Genomic DNA, 27,239 nt, shown 5'->3' with positions numbered 1-27,239 from the left:
GTGTACATAATTGGTGTTTATGCCCGATAGAAGATGCTATACACGACAATCCTTTAAACCACGGGCGCCTGGTCACGGCGCAGTAGTGTGCTCAATATTGTCACGACTTTTGGACTACCCAGCATACTTTTTATGATCTCTTCAACGAAACGTCATCGCTGCATTTCACCCACAAGCTCCTCACAGTGATATCGTGTCGCGCGCTGGGAAGGAGCTTGCTCACCGGAACTGAAAGGGAGGTAACTCCTGTTTATTGTGAGTAGATGGAGTTCGTCGCGTTTGTGGTACTGATGGTGTTTCTCGCTCTCGTCGGCGGGTACATTGTGACCTCGCTGCTGCTGTTGAGGTTTCCGAGCCTCATCCACAAGAAAAAGAACCTTAAATTCAGATGTCGTCACATAAGTCACCGAGGAGGTATGTAAAACTGTCAAGTCATAGGTAGTTACTCATGGTTACTCGAGTGGCTCCGACTCGATGAGACTGAGAGTAGGCCTAATCATCAGCTGACAACAGAATTTCGAGAATATTTGCGTCTATTTCGTTTGATTAAAAATACCCGCACAATTTAAATTCATGACAATCAGTCGATGACATTTGTTTGAAATATTTTGATTTGATTTTATTCGCGCAATATTGTTACTAGTCTTGTCGTTTATGAAAAGTAAACACAACATCCCCATTAGCGAAATACGTCATTAGTGAGAACTAGACATTTGAATGGTCGGGTCAGCGTTTATTATTCCCGGAATGCATTCTAATCAGTGATGCAGTGTTGCGTTGTGTACATGTACATGAGAAAGTGCACATCCAGCTGGGAGTTTGCAATGATCAATTAATGAATTATTGTCATTCATCAAAGGTTTATCATTAGTGTATTCAAATGTCCACAATCGATACTGAGCGTTTATTTCCAATATTCAATCATTTATTACTTTCATTTCCATTTTCATATTCACTAACACTGTTACATGATTTTATTAGGTTTAACATGTTTAAATAACAAAGAAGTCAAGGAAAGTGTGGAATATATTATCCTGGTTAAGCAATTATGTTTTTGTGCACCATGACAGTTTACAGCTTATTGTGCTAATTGGCCGAGGCTGCTGTCAGTCTATGGCATTCGCTTTAAAGGTACAGTACGTCAATGGTTCTGTTTTTTAATCATACATGAAATAATTTCTTGAGTGTGACGTCACATGCCCGATTCAGTTCTCAAACCAAAACAATAGAGCTCTGCACGGCATAGCCAACAATGCAAGTGCTGCACAGAGTAAACTGACTTCAGTAATGTTTTTTTATTATATCCTATTTGCATTGATTGATGGTCATGATGTCAATCACTGGATTGTCTGGTCGAATCTTGATTATTTACAGACAACCGCCACATAGCTGAAATATTGCTAAGTTTGGGGTTAAGCCACAAACAAAAAAGGCAAACACAGTGAGCGGTGTGATGTCATACTTGTAACACGTGTCCAACTAATAAACCTTGAAAGGCTTACCTCATTTTCTTTAGGGTGCCATCTGTATGTTAGCTTAATAAATAGCAATACTACATGTACTACACACTTTCAATTACTGAAAGATATATAGGAGTAAAGTAGTATGATGTGAAACAAGAATGTTTGAGCGTATGCAGCGCCATAATTTTTTTTATAGAATAGTATCTGTGTTTCCTTAATTCAGTTAGAAAACTCACTCAAAACCCTGGACTCAACCAATGCCACTTCACTCACTATCTTCGCTAACACCAAAGAGTTCACTCTTAGTTTAGTCCTGGTAGAATTGAGATAAACAAACTGTGTTTTCAATGTAGATCTAGGTAAACTGTTGATTTACCATGTTTACCTGCTCTAAATTTAACACTGTGCGTTTGGTTCCAAATTCAATTTAGCTAGGTTAATCCTGAAGCTACATTGAAAACACAGTATGATAATCTGCTAAATGTTTTTTATGACATGTTATTTGTAATGAAAAGTTTATTTTTGTTGATGGACCATCCTTTAGGTTGCCACTTACATGAGTCATCCATGTCAAATCTCTTATCATAAGGCCAGACTTTCTTAATTTTATGTTTCACAGATTTATTCCAGCTTTTCAACAAGGTCGGTTGAAATAAAAATAAATAGCTGTGTCAATCATTTATTTATGTGAAAGTGATTCCGCCACAGAGTTAAAACTGCAGCTGGCTTCTTGAATCACTGATAGTGATGTAGACATGGAATTTATATATAACATTTACATGTATAAGAGGGACTGTTTATTAGTGGGAGACAATACAACAAATATTTTTATGTTTAATTTACTTCATTTCCAGCTGCTTTTCAGTAGGGGTGGGGGTCTCGTGAAACAAAAATAAAAAATGTGTGGCCTTATGTAGCTATTTGGGCATGTTGGAGAACAAGAGAGGATGATGCCATTATCCGCTTAATTATCCCCCTGCCCACAGCACATTACATGAATATTATCTAGAAGATAGGTTATGTCATCGTGGGCCTGATGAGCTGTGGGGAGTTATAGATTGTATTTCCTGAGTGGAATGAACACAGGACAAAAGCTTGCTCTGTAGACATTGTGAACAACAATAGACCTTCCTGATAATCAGTGATCTGTAGTAGATGCTGTGTTGTCAGGTGTTGGGTACGTACTGGTGTGTGTGTGTGTGCACTCACGTGACAGGCCTGCAGTAGATGCTGTGTTGTCAGGTGTTGGGTACGTACTGGTGTGTGTGTGTGTGTGACAGGCCTGCAGTAGATGCTGTGTTGTCAGGTGTTGGGTACTTACTGGTGTGTGTGTGTGTGCACTCACGTGACAGGCCTGCAGTAGACACTGTGTTGTCAGGTGTTGGGTACTTACTGGTGTGTGTGTGTGTGTGACAGGCCTGCAGTAGACACTGTGTTGTCAGGTGTTGGGTACGTACTGGTGTGTGTGTGTGTGTGACAGGCCTGCAGTAGACACTGTGTTGTCAGGTGTTGGGTACGTACTGGTGTGTGTGTGTGTGTGACAGGCCTGCAGTAGACACTGTGTTGTCAGGTGTTGGGTACGTACTGGTGTGTGTGTGTGTGTGACAGGCCTGCAGTAGACACTGTGTTGTCAGGTGTTGGGTACGTACTGGTGTGTGTGTGTGTGTGACAGGCCTGCAGTAGACACTGTGTTGTCAGGTGTTGGGTACGTACTGGTGTGTGTGTGTGTGTGACAGGCCTGCAGTAGACACTGTGTTGTCAGGTGTTGGGTACGTACTGGTGTGTGTGTGTGTGTGACAGGCCTGCAGTAGACACTGTGTTGTCAGGTGTTGGGTACGTACTGGTGTGTGTGTGTGTGTGTGACAGGCCTGCAGTAGACACTGTGTTGTCCGGTGTTGGGTACGTACTGGTGTGTGTGTGTGTGTGACAGGCCTGCAGTAGACACTGTGTTGTCAGGTGTTGGGTACGTACTGGTGTGTGTGTGTGTGTGTGACAGGCCTGCAGTAGACACTGTGTTGTCAGGTGTTGGGTACTTACTGGTGTGTGTGTGTGTGCACTCACGTGACAGGCCTGCAGTTAACACTTGCTGTTAAGGTGGTTATAAAATCCAAATTGTTAGGAAGCTACTGGTGTGTCATCAGGTCATAGGGCACAAAACTGCAATACATTGATGGTTCCACATGTCACTTCACTCCTAATGATTACTGTGATTATAGAAATCTTAAACAACTTGTATTTTTTAACAAAATTAATCTGATCTACTGATCCCAAAAACTTTGTTCTATATAAAATAATAAGATATTGAGTTACACAATTTATTTCTATTTTTTATTTCAACTTACCAATCATAATTCCTTTGTAAGAAAACTTTTAACGAAACAGTAAAAAGGTTGGCTTAATTAGAGTTATGTGTAGCTAGGCAACCGACAGAAATACAAGTCATGCCTCCAACCAGTAGACTGGAGATCTGCTATGAGAGCAGGACTCGCAGCATGAGTATTGTGACCTGTTGCAGACAGTTCTCATACTGAGAGAATCTAATTGAAACGTTACCTTTATCACTGCTGCACAGCTGTGGCCAGAGATGTGCACAGATATTTGGACCTGCTAATCAAACAAATATGTGACACAGATTAATCATTTGGTGTGCTACCATTCAGGTTAAATAAGTACCTATAAATTCAAATCAAAACAGCTTGCTCGCACGCTCTACTCAACAATTATTGAATTTTTCAGAATAAGTGGAACACAGCTTTAGAAACTGGCACTAGTCCTGTAGTCCTTGCCAAACTGCCCAATAGTTGAGGTATCACAAGGACTAGTGGAAAATTGCCCTTTGTAAGGGTTTTGCTATATGTTATCATGATAAGGACTAGTGGACAAAGACTGTTTTTCTAACGTTGGAACAGAATGGTCTGTCTTCTCCATGTCTACATTGTCTCACTGACATGATTAAGCATGGCCGGTAGAGCGACTTTGAATTCATTTTTATATTTGCCAGATATTTCACCTTGATCATGTTGCTAACAATCCCACATGCCCTGATATATCTATCAGTCCACGATGTGCGGGAACACTTCCCTGAGCCCTTTGTATAAGCCCAATTGCCACTGAGGGTGTAACTGATATCATTGTCAGTCCCCAGTGCCTCTGATACCATTATCAGCATGATCAGTGCCTAGTGCCCAAGATATCATTATCTGTCCTGAGTGCTCACGATACCATTGTCAGTCCCCAATGGCTCTGATATCATAATCAGCTCCTAGTACCCCTTATATCATTATAATTGGTTATCAGTATCCGATTTCCCAGATATCATTGTCAGCAATAATCAGTCCCCAGTTTTTGTAATGAGACCAGATATTTTTTCAGCTACAACTGCGAAACCAGATTGTTTTATATTTAAACTAAAGAACTCAAAACCACATCGCAACAATCTAATTTTTGTGGCAGTAAATTTCTTTATTATTTGCCAATATGAAGCATAATTATTTCTTTCAAGAATTTACATGGACAAAATGTCAAATAGTTGGCTGCTAGAACTGGCCCTGAGAACTTGTGTAAACCTTGTTTCACTAGGGCTCAGAAGTTGCAGCTAGTCCTGCTTGAACAAGAGAAAAATGTTCACTATGTTTACATTGTCTGTCAGTTTCATTCAGTTATAAATTGTAGCCAAATTGAAGCACTGAGAACTGGTTCAGAATTATAGCCCTCAAACTCTACTCCTTACTGAGGACTACTGTTGCATTTTGACCTGTCCTCGGCACAATATAGAAGTGGACTAACATAAATGTCAGGGATTGACCCACTCCCTGAATATGTGTGTGTTTCCTTTTGTAGCTTAACAGTAGGTTGATTTCATTTCTGTAAGTTTTTATTCCTCAGTAAACAGTATTCATTTTGCCCTTGATGCCAGTAAAGCCTGCTTCCAAATGACAAATGTTGCCAGATTTAATATAACTGCTGTTTTTTCTCTACTGAAGAACTGCAACTTAACGCCAGAAGCATCAGACATGGAAAAAAAACTGTGGTGCAATGCGAGAAAAGTGAGAAAAGAGGTTTAGTTGAGTTGGGTCGGTTGGGGCACAGAGCAAACACATTTTTGAGTGCCTAACTATGGTCACGTGTGAACTGTTCCCTTTTAACAAACACTGCTTGATTAATGAGAGTAAATTTACCTGAGTGACATACCGGACACACCAAGTGTGAGTGTGAACTGTGTACATTGTGACCTTGCACTCAGTTGTGTCTGCTGCTGGTCAAACCCTTGTTGTCACCAATAGGTCAGTGCCTCATGCTTTCAATAAGAGTCACATAAAAGTGGGGTCATTTTATTAAATGGGAGATCATTTCGAAGGGGGAGCCACAACCTACTTGGTGATCCTGGTGCTTGTTTTGAAATAGTTACAGTTTATCCCATGATTGAATTTAATTTTTTGAATCCACTTTCAAAAGTCAATTTCCAATTTTGGTCAAACAGCAACCCAAAGATAAAACCAGCCACTTCCCTTGGAAACAGCGGATGTTTTGCCCATCATGACAGCAAGACAGTGATGAGACTATACAGCTCACTTCCGAATCAACACCGGCAAAAGAAGCACCTTGATGCGTGTTAATGTCATTAAACAAAGCTGGTTCAGATACATGAGATTCCTTTGTATTAGAAACCATGTGCCCAACTGCCGAGTGTGGATGATTAGTTTTGCGTTATTGTTGAAACAGATGTAGTAATGCCACGCTCTAGACTGAACACTGCTTAGGAGGTCCGGTGTTCTATTACCAGTATCAGGGACCTGTGAAGATCCGGATTAGAATAGGTCTTCAGCAACCCATGCTTGCCGTAAAAGGCGACTATGCTTGTCGTAAGAGGCAACTAACAGGATCGGGTGGTCAGGCTTGCTGACTTGGTTGATGCATGTCATCGTATCCCAATTACGTGGATTGTTTTTCATGATGTCAATCACTGGATAGTCTGGTCCAGACTCGATTATTTACAGACCACCGTCATATAGCTGGAATATTGGTGAGTGCGGCGTTAAACAACAAACAAACAAACAAACAACAAAATGTCTGTAGGGAAACCTGGCATTCACCCTGACCACTGATATTTTAACTGGTCCTCTTGGTTATGTGTAGTTGGGCCCAGAACAGTTTCCATGCATCGTTTGGTGTGTGAGTCATCACACCTTATTTACAGCACCAGTTGAGTGCAGATGAGGAAGGTGTTCATGTTGACATATTCTGTATGTCATTGTACAGCTTGACATGACTCGTTGTCAGGCTTTAACTGGTTTGATTCCCACCAGGGTACGATGTGTGAAGCTATGTGTGGTATTCCCAATCATGATATTGCTGGATGAGGTGTTGAACCCGACTCACTCACTCGCTCTGTTCTTGTTTCAGGTGCGGGGGAGAACTTGGAGAACACGATGGCAGCATTCAAACAGTGAGTACCGACTTTCTGTCAGTGGCCATATTGCTGCATTGTGTTAATTTGTGTAAAGTTGTGTCTAGAGGGATGGACAGGGATTGATGGATGCTGTCATTTAAGAAATAAATGACAAGTGGGAGTTGTTTATTGTACAATATAACACTGCAGGGAGAATAAATCTCAGGAGGCGCATCGTATGCTCATTGTCTGCACATTGTCTGTACATCGTATGCTCATTGTCTGCACATTTTCTGCGCATCGTCTGCGCATTGTCTGCACATTTTCTGCTCATTGTCTGCTCATTGTTTGCTGATTGTCTGCACATTGTCTGTTTATTGTCTGCTCATTGTATGCACATTGTCTGCATATTGTCTGCATATTGTCTGCTCATTGTCTGCTCATTGTCTGAACATCGTCTCCTCATCGTCTGCTCATTGTATCCTCATCGTCTGCTCATTGTCTGCACATTGTCTTCACATTGTCTGCACATTGTCTGCTCATTGTCTCCTCATTGTCTGCACATTGTCTGCACATCGTCTCCTCATCATCTGCACATTGTCTGCACATTGTCTGCATAACGTCTGCTCATTGTCTGCTCATTGTCTGCTCATTGTCTCCTCATTGTCTCCTCATTGTCTGCATATCGTCTGCTCATTGTCTACACATTGTCTGCACATTGTCTCCTCATTGTCTACACATTGTCTGCTCATTGTCTCCTCATCGTCTGCACATTGTTTGCTCATTGTCTGCTCATTGTCTGCATATCGTCTGCTCATTGTCTGCTCATTGTCTGCACATTGTCTGCTCATTGTCTGCACATTGTCTGCTCATTGTCTGCTCATTGTCTGCACATTGTTTGCTCATTGTCTGCTCATTGTCTGCACATTGTCTGCTCATTTTCTGCTCATTGTCTGCTCATTGTCTCCTCATTGTCTGCATATCGTCTGCACATTGTCTGCTCATTGTCTGCTCATTGTCTGCACATTGTTTGCTCATTGTCTGCTCATTGTCTGCATATCGTCTGCACATTGTCTGCTCATTGTCTGCTCATTGTCTGCACATTGTTTGCTCATTGTCTGCTCATTGTCTGCATATCGTCTGCACATTGTCTGCTCATTGTCTACACATTGTCTACACATTGTCTGCACATTGTCTGCTCATTGTCTGCTCATTGTCTCCTCATTGTCTCCTCATTGTCTGCACATTGTCTGCTAATTGTCTGCGCATTGTTTGCTCATTGTCTGCTCATTGTCTGCACATTGTCTGCTCATTGTCTGCACATTGTCTGCACATTGTCTGCTCATTGTCTGCACATTGTCTGCACATTGTCTACACATTGTCTGCTCATTGTCTGCACATTGTCTGCTCATTGTCTGCACATTGTCTGCACATTGTCTGCTCATTGTCTGTGGATACCACCATCGGGGGGAGGCGCTTTTCAAAACATCGGAACTCCAGGATTCAAACTTGTGATCAGTGGATCCCGGCCCAGCTCTGGGATGCACGTAGAGGATTCAGTCATCACTGTTTACTGCTGTTATTGTGTTAACAATGTAGACTTTCCTGGTTTAGCTCACCTGTATGTTGTCTGTCCATCTGTTTGTCATTCATTTCTACATTCCATATCCCTGGAGACTGATGGAATTATGGACATTTTCATCAGGACATTCTTCATATCAGTAATCAATTTCAAGCAAATCGTAAGGAATTTTTGGATGATAATCACTTAATATCCTTGAAAATTAGCTGATCTGATTCCCCCCCCCCCCCCCCCCCCCACACACACACAATACTGCCCTCCTTAACACACTCATTCCTCCTTCACTCACTCATCCCTCCTTAACACACTCATTCCTCCTTCACTCACTCAGCCCTCCTTAACACACTCATTCCTCCTTCACTCACTCATCCCTCCTTCACTCACTCATCCCTCCTTCACTCACTCATCCCTCCTTCACTCACTCATCCCTCCTTCACTCACTCATGCCTCCTTCACTCACTCATCCCTCCTTCACTCACTCATCCCTCCTTCACTCACTCATCCCTCCTTCACTCACTCATCCCTCCTTCACTCACTCATGCCTCCTTCACTCACTCATCCCTCCTTCACTCCCTCATCCCTCCTTCACTCACTCATCCCTCCTTCACTCACTCATCCCTCCTTCACTCACTCATGCCTCCTTCACTCACTCATCCCTCCTTCACTCACTCATCCCTCCTTCACTCACTCATCCCTCCTTCACTCACTCATCCCTCCTTCACTCACTCATGCCTCCTTCACTCACTCATCCCTCCTTCACTCACTCATCCCTCCTTCACTCACTCATCCACCCCTGCTTCACTGGCTACACACATACCTGCAACTGTTGCTGTTATTGATTAGGGTAACCATGTCCCGGCCGGCAGGTCAGGCTGACATCATTTTAATTGCTTACTCAGGTTCCAATCAGACTTTCTTGAGCTATTCAGGGATGTATCTAGGGATTTACAGGAATATACTTTGACTTCAACTGATTAGATCTTTGCAAAAAATTGCTTCAATTACCGGTTTAAGTCTTTTTGTTGTCATCGCCCTAAAAAGGAATGCATATTATTTGATGCTCTATGAGTCAGCATCTCGTCTACAAGTGGCTGCTTGAGGTGCGAGATGAAGGATGGGACACACATCAAAGACTGTTCTGTGGTTCCTTGTTACCAAAGTTGTGTTTTCCTGTCATGTTTTAATCACCTACTCATGGATGCCAACCATTATGGCTTTGGCAGAATCATTATTTTGCAGCAAATTAGGAATTCTGTCAAAAAATAGTGCCAGTAATTTTCACTGGTTATTGACATCGCTATTAAATGTGTTCATTTACGTGTTTAATCACCATATTTAATGAATGAAGCTGTGTTCATTGAATTATTGCCTCATTCACCTTGGACACTCAGTACATTGCCAGGCAGAAAGGAAGGCCTGGTGTTTGAAAAATCAATCTTTGAGAAACCAGTTTACAATGATTTTCTATAGTCCCTAGTGCAGCTAGGTACAAGCTAGGACCAATATTAGGCCCTAGTGCAGCTAGGTACAAGCTAAGACCAATATTAGACCATAATGCAGCTAGATACAAGCAAGGACCAGTATTAGACCATCGTGCATCGAGGTACAAGCAAGGACCAATATTAGACCATAGTGCAGCTAGATACAAGCAAGGACCAGTATTAGACCATAGTGCAGCTAGGTACAAGCAAGGGCCAATATTAGACCCCAGTGGAGCTAGATACAAACAAGGACCAGTATTAGACCATAGTGCATCTAGGTACAAGCAAGGACCAATATTAGACCAAAGTGCAGCTAGGTACAAGGAAGGTCCAATATTAGACCATAGTGCAGCTAGGTACAAGCAAGGACCAATATTAGACCAAAGTGCAGCTAGGTACAAGGAAGGTCCAATATTAGACCAAAGTGGAGCTAGGTACAAGCAAGGACTAATATTAGACCATAGTGGAGCTAAGTACAAGCTAGGACCAATATTAGACCATAGTGCAGCTAGGTACAAGCAAGGACCAATATTAGACCATAGTGCAGCTAGGTACAAGCAAGGACCAATATTAGACCATAGTGCAGCTAGGTACAAGCAAGGACTAATATTAGACCATAGTGGAGCTAGGTACAAGGAAGGACTAATATTAGACCATAGTGGAGCTAGGTACAAGCAAGGACTAATATTAGACCATAGTGGAGCTAGGTACAAGGAAGGTCCTATATTAGACCATAGTGCAGCTTATTACAAGCAAGGACCAATATTAGACCATAGTGCAGCTAGGTACAAGTATCCAAGGTAATTTTAAGATGTCAATTGACGGTAATTGTTGTTAATTAAAGGTAGCAATTTGTGTACCCCTTCACCTGAGCTACGGCAATCCCCTCGTTCTTGGTGCTGACCATCAGGGATGAGCGAGAGGTACAATGTCAGTACCCGAGGGCCTTGGATCTATTACCGTAGTTACTCCAACAAGCACAAAGAGTGATCTTTCTTCAACAGCTTTTAATTCACTCTAGTGTTGTTGGTCAACCCACTCTATGGTCACTCTGTTTGTTAATAGAGGCTTTGGCCGCAAGGCTTCAGTCCCAAGTCAAAATACTGGAGGTTTAGTATGGCTTTCCGAAAATTAGAACAAGACCACGGTGTCCAAGTGGGATCCTCCAGCCGCCCTGAACCTCCGGTTCCCCCCGTCTTTTTACTCCCGACCTACGTCATGGCCTTACTAATTTTTTTCTTTTGCTATTGGTCATGCACCTATCTCCCTTCACATTAGGTTGTTCTAACCCACTCTTGTCTTAACTCCAGGTTCTTTTTAGGTCTTGTGGTAATGTAACCACCTCAACTCCCGGAATCTGGACTATTTCCCCCCCCCCCCCCCCCAAGACCATATATGATCCTGAGAGCAATTTCCTCTACATTTCCTCTCATTATCTATTTTGTCTCTGGCAACCCGCATATTCCTTTGTTATGTTATTTTTATCGTTTTGCTCTAGTACTTCCACCCTCGACCTAGGACCGTCACCCCTGGTTATTTGTGTCCCAGTATATTTCCTGTACTCTTCAACTCATACATCACTTGCCCTCAATATATCTTCCCTGTGCTATACCTATATCATACTCTTCTAGCCCCTCATATTGCCTATTTATATAATTAATGTAGGTAATCAGTTGCTAATTACTATTATTTCATCTATTATTTCATGCCTATAATACAAGCAAGGATCAATATTAAACCATAATGCAGCTTGGTACAACCTAGGACCAATATTAGACCATATTGCAGCTAGGTACAAGCAAGGACCAGTATTAGACCATAGTGCAGCTAGGTACAAGCAAGGACCAGTATTAGACCCTAGTGCAGCTTGGTACAACCTAGGACCAATATTGGACCCTAGTGCAGCTAGATACAAGATAGGACCAGTATTAGACCATAGTGCAGCTAGGTACAAGCAAGGACCAGTATTAGACCATAGTGCAGCTAGGTACAAGCAAGGACCAGTATTGGACTATAGTGCAGCTAGGTACAAGCAAGGACCAATATTAGACCATAGTGCAGCAAGGTACAACCTAGGACCAATATTAGACCAAAGTGCAGCTAGGTACAACCTAGGACCAATATTGGACCCTAGTGCAGCTAGATACAAGATAGGACCAGCATTGGACTATAGTGCAGCTAGGTAAAAGCAAGGACCAATATTAGACCATAGTGCAGCTAGGTACAACCTAGGACCAATATTAGACCATAGTGCAGCTAGATACAAGATAGGACCAGTATTAGACCCTAGTGTAGCTAGGTACAAGCAAGGACCAGTATTAGACCATAGTGCAGCTAGGTACAAGCAAGGACCAATATTAGACCATAGTGCAGCTAGGTACAAGCAAGGACCTATATTAGATCATAGTGGAGCTAGGTACAGGCTAGGGCCAATTTTAGATCATAGTGCAGCTAAGTACAGGCTAGGGCCATTATTAGATCATAGTGCAGCTAAGTACAGGCTAGGGCCAATATTAGATCATAGTGCAGCTAAGTACAGGCTAGGGCCAATATTAAACCATAGTGGACCAGACAATCCAGTGATTGACATCATGAGCATCTATCTCTGCAATTGAGATACGATGACATTCATCAACCAAGTCAGCCAGGCTGACCACCCGATCCCGTTAGTCGCCTGTTATGGCAAGCATAGTCGCCTTTTACAGCAAGCATGGGTTGCTTAAGACCAATTCTGCCCCTTATCTTCACAGGCCATTAAACCATAGTACCAATATTAGACCATAGTGCCAATATTAGACCAGAGTGACAATATTAGACCCAAGTACCAGTATTAAACCATAGTGCCAATATAAGACCATAGTACCAATATTAGACCATAGTGCCAATATTAGACCAGAGTGACAATATTAGACCCAAGTACCAGTATTAAACCATAGTACCAATATTAGACCATTGTTCCAATATTAGACCAGAGTGACAATATTAGACCCAAGATCCAATGTAAGACCATAGTGCCAATATAAGAACATAGTGCCAATATAAGACCATAGAGCCAATATTAGACCCAAGTACCAGTATTAAACCATAGTGCCAATATAAGACCATAGTGCCAATATTAGACCATAGAGCCAATATTAGACCACAGCATCAATATCAGACCCAAGTGCCAATATTAGACTATAGTGCCAATATTAGACCATAGAGCCAATATTAGACCATAGAGCCAATATTTGATCCAAGTTCCAATGTTAGATCATAGTGCCAATATTAAACCACAGTACCATTATTAGACAAAACAGTCAATATTAGACCATAGTGCAATATTAGACCATAGAGCCAATATTAGACCCAAGTGCCAATATTAGACCATAGAGCCAATATTAGACTATAGAGCCAATTTTAGACCATAGTATAGATAAGTAGAACCTAAGTGCCAATATTAAACCATAGAGCCAATATTAGACCACAGTGCCAATGTTAGACCATAGAGCCAATGTTAGACCATAGAGCCAATTTTAGACCATAGAGCCAATGTTAGACCACAGTGCCAATGTTAGACCATAGAGCCAATATTAGACCATAGAGCCAATATTAGACCACAGTGCCAATGTTAGACCATAGAGCCAATATTAGACCATAGAGCCGATATTAAAGTACTCATGGAAATGAAAAAAACTGTTTTGCTGGATTTAATAATCGGCATAAAGCATTACGTAGATGTAAATACGAAATAACAAAACAACTGGCAAAGTAATTGTCTGGATTTGCTAGTTCAATCTCAGTGCTCAATACAAAATGTACTTTACAGGAGGTAATTTGTAGGCACTTTCAACATTCAAAAATAAAACTGTCCAAATTGACATGGCAGAAACAGGCTATAGGCATTATGCAAATTAGCCTGGAAAAAAGTTATCAAAACAACAATAAAAATAACAGCTATGTTTATGTACATAATAATAATGACATGTAAGTTCTTGTTTGAGAAGGGAATATGTTACTTTTACGTTCTGATATTTTGACGATGATTCACTATCCCACAATGCCACTCACAAATCACTAACCACTGACAAATCACATGCACGTGGGTTTCAAGCATCTGTTTTCACCTGTCGTCAAGGTGTCATAGGTCATGGACATTCACCTTGATCTACTAACACCTGGTTATGCTCAGTTTCACAATAGTCTGTTTTGTTCAGATTTTTACACACTTTTACGTGTAAAAAGACATAAAAACCTTTTGATACGCTGTATTTGTGCCAAGGCCCAATTAGTACTAATTGAGTTGTTTGAATATTTATATATTTTGTATATTAAATGCATTTATTTAAAATCTGAGATCGAAAAAACAGGTTTTTTTCATTTCCGTGAGTACTTTAGACCAAAGTGTCAATATTAGACCAGAGGGCCAATATTAGACCACAGCATCTATATTAGACCCAAGTGCCAAAAGTAGACCAAAGCATAAAGATTAGACCATAGTGCCAATATTAGGCCATAGTGCAGATAAGTAAAACCTAAGTGCTAATAGAACATAGTGCCAGTAATAGTCTGATAGTGCCAAAATTTGATCTTAGTGCAGATAACTAGAAGCTAAGTGCCAAACTTAGACCTCAATACCAATATGATATTGCTAATATTTAATCATAGTGCCAATTTTAGACCATAGCACCAATATTAGACCATAGTACCAATAAAGATTCTACCGGGTCCATGATATTATTAGTTTGAAAACTATACTGTGGTGATGCAGAAATATTTACTTGAACTATGTGTAGAAAGACTCAGTCTGATGTGGTGTTTGTTATTCAACTATGTGTAGAAAGACTCAATCTGATGTGGTGTTTGTTATTCAACTATGTATAGAAAGACTCAGTCTGATGTGGTGTTTGTTATTCAACTAAGTGTAGAAAGACTCAGTCTGATGTGGTGTTTGTTATTCAACTATGTATAGAAAGACTCAGTCTGATGTGGTGTTTGTTATTCAACTATGTGTAGAAAGACTCAGTCTGATGTGGTGTTTGTTATTCCAGTGCCATGTCTCTGAACACGGAGATGCTGGAACTAGACTGTCATGTGACCCGAGATGGTCAGGTGGTCGTGTCACATGATGAGTCCCTGGAACGAGCATGCGGCTACAGTGGCAAGATCTCTGGTATGGATTATAAGGTAACTCATATCATGATGTGTCATGGATATTACATCGGTGCTCAAATGTAGGTTTACACAAGTTTCTAATTACTGTATCATGTATACAGAGATACGTACAACTCATACATGTTTTCAAGATTCTGAGTTAGAATTGGTCTACAGGAGCATTAAACACCATTCACTCACTCACTCCCTTTTAGTTGCTTGGGCGTCATGACTTGAAGTGATGCACTATGCCTACCTCTTCAGCCCACCCGTGAAGATCCGGGTTTGAATAGGTCTTCAGTAAGAGGTGACTATCGGGATCCAGTTGTCAGACTCGCTGACTTGGTTGATGTATGTCATTGTATCCCAAATACGTAGATGATGGCAGTCTCTGGATTGTCTTATCCAGACTTGATTATATACAGACCACCATCATACAGCTGGAATATTGCTGAGTTCGACAAAGAAAGAAAGAAAGAAAGAAAGAAAGAAAGAAAGAAAGAAAGAAAGAAAGAAAGAAAGAAAGAAACAAACAAACAAACAGACCTCTTCAGCTGAGGGTTGGCCCTGATTTTGTTTCTTGGTTTGTCAGCACCAAACCCGTGCTTGTTGGTTTCACCGAGGTGGTAAACGTCTGAGACCTGCACCACTTAGGGCTTTCCTCCCACATTAAGCTGACATGCCGTGATATAACTGGAATAATGTTAAAAGCGGCGTTAAACCCAACTCACTCACTCATGTTATATCAATAGTATTATGAAATCCTTATGTTAAATGTATTATGGAATTCTCATGTTAAAAGTACTATGGAATCCTTATCATATTAAAAGTATTATGGATTCCTTGTCATGTTGGTAGTATTATGGAATCCTTGTGTTAACAGTATTATGAAATCTTTATCATGTTAATAGTATTATGCTGGGGTGATGCTGGCCTGAGTAGCTCTCAGACTGGTTTATATTGCAAAACTTGGAAGATCAATGAAAATACCACTGTTGAAAATCAATACAGATTTAAGACATGGATTGTTACATGAGCAGACAGATCATGACACCCTCAATCTGGACTTCATGTCATACATGGCTACATTGTACATGTTTTCTTCCCTCCACAGGACCTCCCTCCTCTGAAGCCCTGTTTGAACGTGGACTTCAGCTGCTGTGAGTTGAACCTTAGCGTCCCTGTGGGGAGTCCAGGATAGAGCTGGTCTGACACGACCTACAGTTGACTAGGACTAGAGTGGACAATAGTCAGATGGGGTCATTGGTTGATAGAACCTATAAAGATCCGGGGTAGAATAGGTCTTCAGCAACCCATGCTTGCCGTAAAAGGTGACTATGCTTGTTGTAAGAGGTGACTAACGGATCAGACTGTCAGGCTTGCTGACTTGGTGGATGCATGTCATCGTATCAGGATTGTGTTGATCCATGCTCATGATGTTAATCACAGGATTGTCTGGTCCAATCGTGATCATGTACAGATTGTCTTCATATAACTGGAATATTAGTACTGAGTGTGGCGTTAAGATACCAACCAACCAAACAAACAAACAAACAAACAAACAAACAAACAAACAAACATGGGTTGATAATTAATATGTATTCTTATCCCGTTGCTGGAGATTGTTCTCAATATTGATCAATGGTTTGCTTGGTCAAGACTTGGTATTTACTGATGTCATCCAATATTGATTCCATTATGTACAGAGCATTTGGGTATTTTGCCATGATGTGATACTGATGGCCGATTATAGTGGTTTCGAATCCCAGTTCGCCCTGATAATGTTTCTAGGTTTGTCAACCCCATACTCAACTAATGTGTTTCATATTGGGCTTTCCTCCCACGTTAGGAACGGTGGGGTAGCCTAGTGGTTAAAGCATTCGCTAGTCATACTAAAGATCGGGTTCGATTCCCCACGTGGGTACAATGTGTGAAGCCCATTTCTGGTGTCCCCTGCCATGATATTGCTGGAATATTGCTAAAATCAGCGTAAACACCATACTGACTTACCTACTCACTCCTCCCACATTAACATGTCACGCCGTGATATAACTGGAAGACTGTTCAAAGCTGCGTTAAACCCAACTCACATCCTCTCTCACTCAGCCACTCACTCATGGTTTGTGTACACTGCATCCCTCCATCACCCTGATACATCTGTCTCCTGTATGGTGTACTAGTGGTGCAGGTGTATGTAGTGAGCTGATGAAGTGGTGACGTTTATAACTCATGGAATTCAGATTAAGACATCACCCTGAATACATCTGTCTCCTGTATGGTGTACTAGTGGTGCGGGTGTATGTAGTGAGCTGATGAAGTGGTGACGTTTATAACTCATGGAATTCAGATTAAGACAGAAAATTATAACTCTCTGACGGATGGGAAACTGGGGAAACTGGGATTTATCTGGGCGTGTTCGGAACCTAATATCTGACCCCACGTCTGCAGCACATGTTACAATGTGTTAATACATTAATATATAAATATTACCTCATTTTATGGCTTTGTAGAAGTAACCTGTAGTCACTTATAACAAGACCAATAAATAGGAATAGGCTTTAATGACTCGTTTTATACTATGGTATTACATACAGTCTCAAAAGACCTCGAAATTTAAGAAATATGGACTTTTAATAAATCAAAATAATCATTTCCCCCAATTTGCCTGCCAGGGTCACTTGGTTAAGAATAAAGGTAAACATGAAGAATTTACATTTTGAGCTAATATGGAAGCAGTGTGTAGAGCAGGCAGTCACAAGGCCCATGTTGTACACACTTGCTAGAGGTAGATCTGGATTTTCAGAAAGGGTGTGCACACATTAGATTACTTGAGTTAACATGTCACATGTCTGAACCCTCCGCTGTGGATCCGCAGTGTCAAGTGAGATGTTTGTGATGTAAGCTGTGCTCATTGGTGAGGTCACTGACTGTCTTCCCTCTCATTGGAGCCAGGCCATCGCTTGATTGGTTGGTTATGATGGAGTGAGTGAGTATGATCTTACGCCACTTTTAGCAATATTCCATCAATATCACGGCGGGGGACACCTGAAATGGGCTTCACACATTGTACCCATGTCGGGAATAGAAGCTGGGTCCTTGGTGTGACAAACAAATGCTTTAACCACTTGCGTACCGACCGCCCCGGTTGGTTATGAATATCGACTACAGCACATTGTGGAGGAACATAGTGTATACAGAGTACTGACGATGAAAGGTTGTTGGAAATAGCACAGCTACAACACTTCCCTCCAATTGTTGACCAGGTCATGAAATCCAAGGTGGAGAAGATCGTCAGATTCCGCTGCTGAGGGACGTGTTCGAAGCCTTTCCGAACTTAGCCATCAACATTGACATCAAAGTGGACGACGATGAACTCATCACAAAGGTAACTCTGAGACTGGATACATGTTTTATAGACTGAAACTCCCCAGTATCCCATGCTTGTTGGAAGAGTTGACTGAGTTGACTTACAGGCTCACTAACTAGGTGGCATTGTATCACAGTCGTCCTGGGCCCGTGCATGTCGTAGGAGGCGACTAACGGGATTAGGTTTTCAAGCTTGCTGACTTGGCTGACTGTGTCCCAGTTGCGTGGATCAATGCTCATGATGTCAATCACTGCATTGTCTGGTCCAGACTCGATTATTTACAGACCGCCGTCATATAGCTATTGTAGAGTGAGGTGTTAAACAACAAACAAACACTGAGACCCTGATGTGTGGCTGTACGGGCTGTTGTCCTGTTGTAGCCAGAATAGTGCTGGATGCCGAGTCCAGCATTGCATTCTCTCACCCACATCTGTTTGACATCATGTATGGAATTAAGCCTTACTACTTTTATATAGTTGTATTGTTAACATCCTACTTTCTTACTGTCCCCCTATAATTATCAGCCCTCTCATCTTGCCTTTTTTCTGGATTTTATGCCAAGGGCAGGTAACTCTTGTTTGTGGATGACATGTAATATTTTAACTGAAACATTCATTTGTGGCCTTTTGTAACATGTCTTGAAAAGAGAATTGAATTGCTATAAATTTTCATGAAAGACTTGCATTGTGACCATAGGACCATTTAGCGGTTTAAACCACTGTTGATGTATTTGCTCAACACATTGCTTCTTTATAGGCCATGCCTAAAAATGTAAAACAAGCAGTAGAAAGGTGGTGGCAGAGGGCTGATACACCCTAGTGTATCTCAAGCTTGATGACAGAGGCCGGATGGGTATTGGTTGGGTACAATGGCTGTTTGGTATGGATAGTATTTGATTGCCTGACTTGGATGTCTGAAATTAATTTGATGTTGAATCATACCGGATGTGGATGAAATAACCATGGTGTTTTCTGCTGCTGCCAAATAAAGTACAGACTTGGTGTGTCTCTCATATGTATGATTTCACTTGATTCACTCACTCACTCACTCACTCACTCACTCTAGGTGTCGGACCTCGTGCGGGAGTACAAGAGAGAGTCACTCACGGGCTGGGGCAACCGCAGCGACAAGGTGGTGACCAAGTTACACAAACAGGTACACTGCCAGGGCAGCCCTATTTACAAACCCGTCAGGGCTTGAGAAATATAAAATTGTGAACAGTAAACCTTAAAAATTTACTTGTCCGGAGAGAAAGTCTACTTGTCGAGTTTATTGACCAGACAATGGACCCATCAGGACTTGAGACATATCAAAATTATGTACTTGCTCCTGAACAAGTAAACAGGAAAGATTCACTTCCCTGGAAAGGAAGTCTGCGTGTCCAGATTATTGACCAGATATGGTGTATTTATCACAAAATCCATCTTTTACTGCCCACAAATTTCATTTGATGTTGTAAAATAATTTTTATATCTGTGTTTTTTTCGAACCATGAATTATGAATACATTATTGGCCGTAATGAAAAGAAACCGATATGTTTTGAACAGCCAGTGTGACTTCGACTTGCCATGACGTCTTTCAATATGTTGTGCAACTGGCTACATGGTACTCTAATCAACCAGTCAGAGAGCTTGTCTTAGCAGTGATTGAAATCAGAACAAGGACGTTAACAATATTGCCGTCAGTTGGACTGGTCATGCTTGCGATATTGACACTATCTCAAAGATATATTTTGTGCTTGTTACTAAAATGTTATCACAATTGACTAATGGTCTTCTAAAGTTTAAAGCGGGCAGCTGAAGCTGATTTTCTTTTTGTTAGTCAGGCGATCTCAGGTATCAAGTGGAGCAAGTCAGGCATTGATTTTCTACATCCCTGCCCATTAATGGTCATGACTCAGACATCTTTTTTCAAAATACCGTAATAGACGTAATAAGCGCCCAGGGCGCTCTCAAAATTAGAAATAGGGGGCTCTTATTAGAATATTATTTTGGTGAAAAAAACAGTTGAAAGATAAATTTTGTGGTTTATGCTGACAGTTTATGTACGGCAGATATATTTTTCTAGAATTAATTGCCCATAATTAATAGTGCATATAACGCACGAGTGCGTATTGTACGTGAATAAATAAGTCTTGTGAACATTGATCAATCGGAAGGGGTGCTAATTGGGATTGTTCACTAGCCAATATATTAGCAAATACCGCCGTGGGCGCTTATTAGAGCGGGGCGCTTATTACGTTGAATACGGTAGTATTGAAATTTGGCACATACAGTAAACTATGGTGGTAACGAACTCAAAGGGAGCACTAATTCTAGTTTATTAGAAGCATACAGTGTATATACAGCGACAACAAAAAAACAGTTTGTTATACCTGTCAGTTTGTTATAAGCGTTTTCTTTGTAAACGTAGTTTACTGTATGTAGTTTGTAACAGTACCTTACAAGTTACATACATGTTGGTTTTTGTGATATTGAATTTTGACCTTGATTCCAACTTTTCACCTTCACGGTATAATAGTTGGCATCTTTCGAATTTGTCAAAAATATAATATGTGATATGAATATATTTAATTTATGAAAACCTGTATTTATGTATTTTTTGTTGTTTTGTTTTATTAAAGGATCTGGGTGCTATTGTACAAAGTGATCTTAGCGCTAAGGTGATAGTAACTCCCATACCTTAACATAGACTTACGACAGTTGTAGCGCTAAGGTTGTTTTGTACAACTTTTGACAGATGAGATTCACATATGCTGCTTAAGAATTTATCGTCGGATAATGATATGATGCATAGACCAACACATGCGATGAGGGAACATAATCTCACTATAATGGGGAGCCCGGCTATCTCAGTCATCTAAAGCGCCACATTTCGCTGTGCAGAGTTGCATCCCTTGGGCATGCCAGGAACCTATGATTGTGGGTTCAAATACTGATTCATCCTGGTTATGCTTCTAGGTTTGTCAGCACCATATCTGTGCTTGTGGGCTTCACCCATGAAGATCCGGGGTAGAATAGGTCTTCAGCAACCTATGCTTGCCGTGAAAAGGCGACTATTGGGATCAGGTGGTCAGGCTCGCTGTCTTGGTTGATCAACATATTCCAATTGCGTGGACCAAAGCTCATGATGTCAATCACTGGATTGTGTGTTTGAGACTCGATTATCTACAGACTGCTGTCATGTGGCTGGAATATTGCTGAGTGTGGAGTTAAACAACAAACAAACAAACAAACAAACCAAGCATGTGGGCTTCACCAAAGTGGTACAAATGTCTGAGACCTTCATCACTTCGGGCTTTCCGCCCACATTAAGCTGACAAGCTGAGATACGACAGGAATACATCGAGGTGGACTGCTGTGAAAAGTTGTTTAAGGAATCACTTAATGATGTGAACATGACTGCAAGTTTGTGTTTGTGTTTTCCCAGAACCCAGACATCCCGCTGATATTCTCCATGAGGAGGGTGGTGCTGCTCCTCTTCTATTTCTACTCGGGGTTACTGCCCTTTATTCCACTGAAGGAATCGCTGTTCGAGGTGATCATGCCAAGCATCCTGTTAGAGTGAGTACACAACAGAGTTACCTCCCTTCTGCTCAACTTCGCAGGGAACATGTGCTCAGTCGGTGACTCAAGTATGGATGTTAATTCCATCTGCTGCTGTCACTGTATGTCCTTGCCGTCATCATAGCAATCAGAAACAAAACTCTGAAACGTGCAGTGTAGATCATGTTAGGTAGGCAGAGTAAGCATGTAGTGTTGTGTTGCTCATCTACCCCCTATGACTCCACCTCGGGTAAACTGCTGATCATCTATAACACTCATCAATTATTTGGACCCCCAAGGTAGTGTTGCAGCAAGGGTTCACTGTACTATGTCCCTCAATCACCTGTGAATACTTACCATTGCAATGAGGTGTAATGGTGAGATTTTATTCAAGTAATGAAGTGAGTTCTGTCCCTTTTTTTCTTAATTGAATGAGTATGGTTTTACACAGCTTTTAGCCTTATGCCAGAGGATACCAGAAATGGGCTTCACACATTTTACCCATGTGGGGAATCGAACCCCACTTTTTGGCTCTATGTACCTGGGTAGAATAGGTCCCTTGATTGGATGAGGTGGTCAGGCCCTGCACTCTATTGCTTGTTGTAAGAGGCAACTTGATTGGATGAGGTGGTCAGGCCCTGCACTCTATTGCTTGTTGTAAGAGGCGACATGATTGGATGAGGTGGTCAGGCCCTGCACTCTATTACTTGTTGTAAGAGGCGACTTGATTGGATGAGGTGGTCAGGCCCTGCACTCTATTACTTGTTGTAAGAGGCGACATGATTGGATGAGGTAGTCAGGCCCTGCACTCTATTGCTTGTTGTAAGAGGCAACTTGATTGGATGAGGTGGTCGGGCCCTGCACTCTGTTGCTTGTTGTAAGAGGCGACATGCTTCTTGTAAGAGGCAACTTGATTGGATGAGGTCCAGCACTTGTTTGTTGTAAAAGGCCACTGGATTGGATGAGGTGGTCAGGCTTGTCACTTGGTCATCATGCTCTGACAGTGTTGAGTGTTGTTCATAATATTAGTCACTAGTTTGTCACTAGTTTGTCTGTTGTGGTCCGAGTCCCCATATAGGTGGATACGAATGCTTGTGTTGAAGGGTTGTTTATGTTCACAGTGAAGGCAAGAGCCCCATGAAACTCTCCAAAAAACAGAGGTTCGCCATCCGAATTGTTGATGCGTGAGTATGTCTAAGCTACAAAGTGACCAAGACAAGAAGTATTTCCGTTGCTGTGCTGTTGCATCTTTTGGTACAAGACTGGGAAAGCTTGTTGTACCATGTTTCCTTGGACATTTTGTAAACCATTTTCATTAAGTTCATCATGTAGTTACATTTCGGGGAGGGGAGGGGAGAGCCCAGGTGTCAGAGGTTCTGCAACTGGCTGAAATACTGTTGACAGTGACATAAAACCAGACTGGTTATGAGACCATGTGATGTCGGCTACAGTTAGTGTTAGCTGTCAAGGTACAATGTTCTACTCTGTGGCCTCAAGCCTCCTTTTGTTATTTTGTAATTTTGAGCTTTGGCAAAAGCGATATTTCACAAATCAACACAATTTCTCAACAATGGAGACAAATGCAAACTGAAAGAATGCAACATAAAAGAGATGCTGTGTGTGTTTTAGGCTGATGATGAGACCACTGCTGTTTAAACACCTGGAGAGACGGGGTATTCAGGTAGGTGGATGATTGAGACCACTGCTGTTTAAACACCTGGAGAGACGGGGTATTCAGGTAGGTGGATGATTGAGACCACTGCTGTTAAACACCTGGAGAGACGGGGTATTCAGGTAGGTGGACGATTGAGACCACTGCTGTTTAACACCTGGAGAGACGGGGTATTCAGGTGGATTATTAAAACCACTGCTGTTTAAACACCTGGAGAGATGGGGTATTCAGGTAGGTGGACGATTGAGACCACTGCTGTTTAACACCTGGAGAGACGGGGTATTCAGGTAGGTGGATGATTGAGACCACTGCTGTTAAACACCTGGAGAAACGGGGTATTCAGGTAGGTGGATGATTGAGACCACTGCTGTTTAACACCTGGAGTGACTGGGTATTCAGGTAGGTGGACGATTGAGACCACTGCTGTTTTACACCTGGAGTGACTGGGTATTCAGGTAGGTGGATGATTGAGACCACTGCTGTTAAACACCTGGAAAAACGGGGTATTCAGGTAGGTGGATGATTGAGACCACTGCTGTTTAACACCTGGAGAGACGGGGTATTCAGGTAGGTGGATGATTGAGACCACTGCTGTTAAACACCTGGAGAGATGGGGTATTCAGGTAGGTGGATGATTGAGACCACTGCTGTTTTAACACCTGGAGAAACGGGTTATTCAGGTAGGTGGATGATTGAGACCACTGCTGTTTAACACCTGGAGAGACGGGGTATTCAGGTAGGTGGATGATTGAGACCACTGCTGTTTAACACCTGGAGAAACGGGGTATTCAGGTAGGTGGATGATTGAGACCACTGCTGTTTAACACCTGGAGAGACGGGGTATTCAGGTAGGTGGACGATTGAGACCACTGTTGTTTAAACATCTGGAGAGACGGGGTATTCAGGTAGGTGGACGATTGAGACCACTGTTGTTTAAACATCTGGAGAGACGGGGTATTCAGGTAGGTGGATGATTGAGACCACTGCTGTTTAACACCTGGAGAAACGGGGTATTCAGGTAGGTGGATTATTGAGACCACTGCTGTTTAACACCTGGAGAGACAGGGTATTCAGGTAGGTGGACGATTGAGACCACTGCTGTTTAACACCTGGAGAGACAGGGTATTCAGGTAGGTGGATGATTGAGACCACTGCTGTTTAACACCTGGAAAGACAGGGTATTCAGGTAGGAGGATTATTGAGACCACTGCTGTCCAAACATCTGGAGAGACCAGGTATCAGACGTTTAAACAGCAGTGGTCTCATCCACCTTCCTGAATGATCTTGTGGATTTTCCAAGTTAGAGTTGGTCCCAGCCGTCAAGGCTTGGCATATAATGTTTTGAGTTGTCCGGTCGATGTCTTGGTTGTCATCATACTTTGACATTGTTGATTGTTGCTCATAATATCAATCACTGGATTGTCTAGCCAAGATTTGATTATGTTCTGGCTGTCGTCACATAGCTAGAATATTGCAAAGAGAGGCATTGAATACAAACTAATAACCCCCTATTTTGTTTCAGACATATCTGTGGGTACTGAACACAGAGGACGAGTTTGAGCGAGCGTTTAAACTGGGAGTGCATGGCGTGATGACCGACTTCCCTACAAAGTTGACCGAATTCCTCGATACCAACCCGCAGTACCGGAAATAAACTGTCTTTGGCTCTTCCTCCTTGAAACCAGACAATACCATCGTCAGCGACGTACAGTCAGTGTGCTTTCTTGGAAATATGACCGTGTCTTTCTCTTACTTTGTTTACAGTACCACCGATCAATAGTTCATAATTTGGAGTCCAAGTAAACATTTTTAAAACATGTTTAAAAAGGAAGAGTACAAGAATTCGAAAATGGATTCTATTATAAGGGAGGTAACTCTTTGACTTGCTCAGCGTGGCATGAGTTGTATGTTTCATATATTTTCATTATTTTGTGAGAAAACTGCTTTGCTGTTTTTTTTATTTGATGTCAACCACAAACATATTTTTAAGGAACAAGTAATGTCTATTCCATGTTTAAGAAACATTTCTTGTGCTCGTGGTTTTAGGTCATATTTTGTCTTTTTTTAAAAACCCTTACAAATGCATGCTTAAATACTGAAACTAAGGATTAATCTGCTTTAAGTTAATTTGTTGTTTGACTTTCCTCATTGGCTGAATAATCAGTAACCATGGCTACAAGCTTTTATATTGGCTGAGTGGACAGGATGTTGAATGTTATGCCACTAATGGTCAAATTAGCTGTTGCCATAGCCATTGGACTATTCATTGGCTGATCAGTTACCATGGTGAAAGGCTTTGTTTTCTTCTTGACAGAAAGGGCATCAAGGCTAGACCACTTGTTTTTTCTTTCTACATAAATCAAGCTTATGTAAAAGTCTGCAGAAGCAAAACAAAGAAACTTCATATATAAAACTAAGTATACGGAAATGTCTTTGATTGAAACTATGTTTTTGTTTGTATTTTGGTTTCACTTTTATTTCAAGATCATTATTTTTTAAAGGAAATCTGCCCCAAATGAACTTTGACTTTGTATTTTTTTAAAACATGTTTATGTTTACCCTCTTGCATGTTTTGTATTGGACTTATCATCTGTGAAAGCAAGAAAACATTGACATCCTCTCGAACTGATTGTATCTCCAGCTATTGTGACAATAGAAGCGTCATTGTAGTTGTTTGGGCAACCTGTATTTTCTGTATGTATAGTTATATATTTTTGCTTTGAATATGTCAATGAAGTTTGTCCTTTTGAAGAATCCTTTTGGATCTTCAAATCCAGCGGCTGGTCACTGGCCATTGTGATTGTAATGATAGTGGCTTAAAAATACTATATTTTTTGTGTGATATTGTCAGGGTACTCATTGATCATTGTATGTGATTGTTGGAGCAGTAATGTTAGTAGACAGTGTGGTGATGGACTGTGTATCTCCCATGTATCTGTAAGTGGCATTTCGACACTGTCTTCATCTTCGTTGTGAGGTAGGTGGCCCAGTAAGGTCGCGATGAATGATACATCAACTTTTGTCCTCACAATGTTATGGTAGTGAGGGAGTCTTGGTAATGAGAGAGGGAGAAATTAAGCAAGTATATAATGTCAGGCAATGTTTCATATATCATTTTCTTACCAGATAGCATTTCTTACATCAACTATCTATTCTTCTCCCTCAAACTATATCTCCATTATGATCCTTGTGTGACACTTCACAGATCACAGTTTCGTCCATTGTCAAACTAAGTGACATTCATGACAGTCTGTGCCCAATCATTTTTGTCTAAAAGTCCAAACTTATCATTTTAAGATTTTCTCACTAGAATTTCAGACTTTACAGTTTTATATTTAGCTGAGCTGACAAGACCAAAATATATTTGACTTGGCTCTTGCATCAGACTAGTCGCAGACTGTTAGGCATTATCTGAATTGAGATTCTCTTCCGGTATTTTGTTCATGTTTATCCTTATGGAGTAGCCGAGTAGCCAAGTAGCTGAGTGTTGATATATTTGATATCAAAAGAGGCAAGGGTGAGATTTTATTTAGCATCCAACATCATTCTTCCAACTGTTTCAGTTTGTAGACAGTTATAAGCAGTGTCTTAATGTAAAAAGTACTG

At 41.3% G+C, this 27,239-nt stretch overlaps 1 protein-coding gene across 1 annotated transcript; it reads left to right on the top strand.

Moving 5' to 3' along the window:
• Nucleotides 1-247: 247 nt before the first annotated feature.
• On the top strand, nucleotides 248-27,239 carry LOC124141721 (lysophospholipase D GDPD1-like). Its single transcript, XM_048385241.1, has 10 exons — nucleotides 248-414; nucleotides 6,867-6,909; nucleotides 14,946-15,081; nucleotides 16,163-16,208; nucleotides 18,312-18,433; nucleotides 19,481-19,570; nucleotides 21,846-21,979; nucleotides 23,083-23,145; nucleotides 23,591-23,642; nucleotides 25,156-27,239. Exons 1-10 carry the CDS (start codon nucleotides 264-266, stop codon nucleotides 25,285-25,287), a joined length of 969 nt encoding a protein of 322 aa, XP_048241198.1. The 5' UTR covers nucleotides 248-263; the 3' UTR covers nucleotides 25,288-27,239.

The sequence above is a fragment of the Haliotis rufescens genome, unplaced genomic scaffold (genome assembly GCF_023055435.1).
Source record: "Haliotis rufescens isolate VD_foot unplaced genomic scaffold, xgHalRufe1.0.p SCAF_56, whole genome shotgun sequence".
Classification (NCBI taxonomy): domain Eukaryota; kingdom Metazoa; phylum Mollusca; class Gastropoda; order Lepetellida; family Haliotidae; genus Haliotis; species Haliotis rufescens.
This window is presented reverse-complemented; position numbering and strand designations above follow the sequence as displayed.

Bases quoted from the DNA above. Each gene is read 5' to 3' on its own strand.
- LOC124141721 (XM_048385241.1), top strand. From the start codon at position 264: ATGGAGTTCGTCGCGTTTGTGGTACTGATGGTGTTTCTCGCTCTCGTC. The intron at 415-6,866 runs GTATGTAAAACT...TTCTTGTTTCAG, and splicing joins TCACATAAGTCACCGAGGAG to GTGCGGGGGAGAACTTGGAG. The intron at 6,910-14,945 runs GTGAGTACCGAC...TTGTTATTCCAG, and splicing joins ACGATGGCAGCATTCAAACA to TGCCATGTCTCTGAACACGG.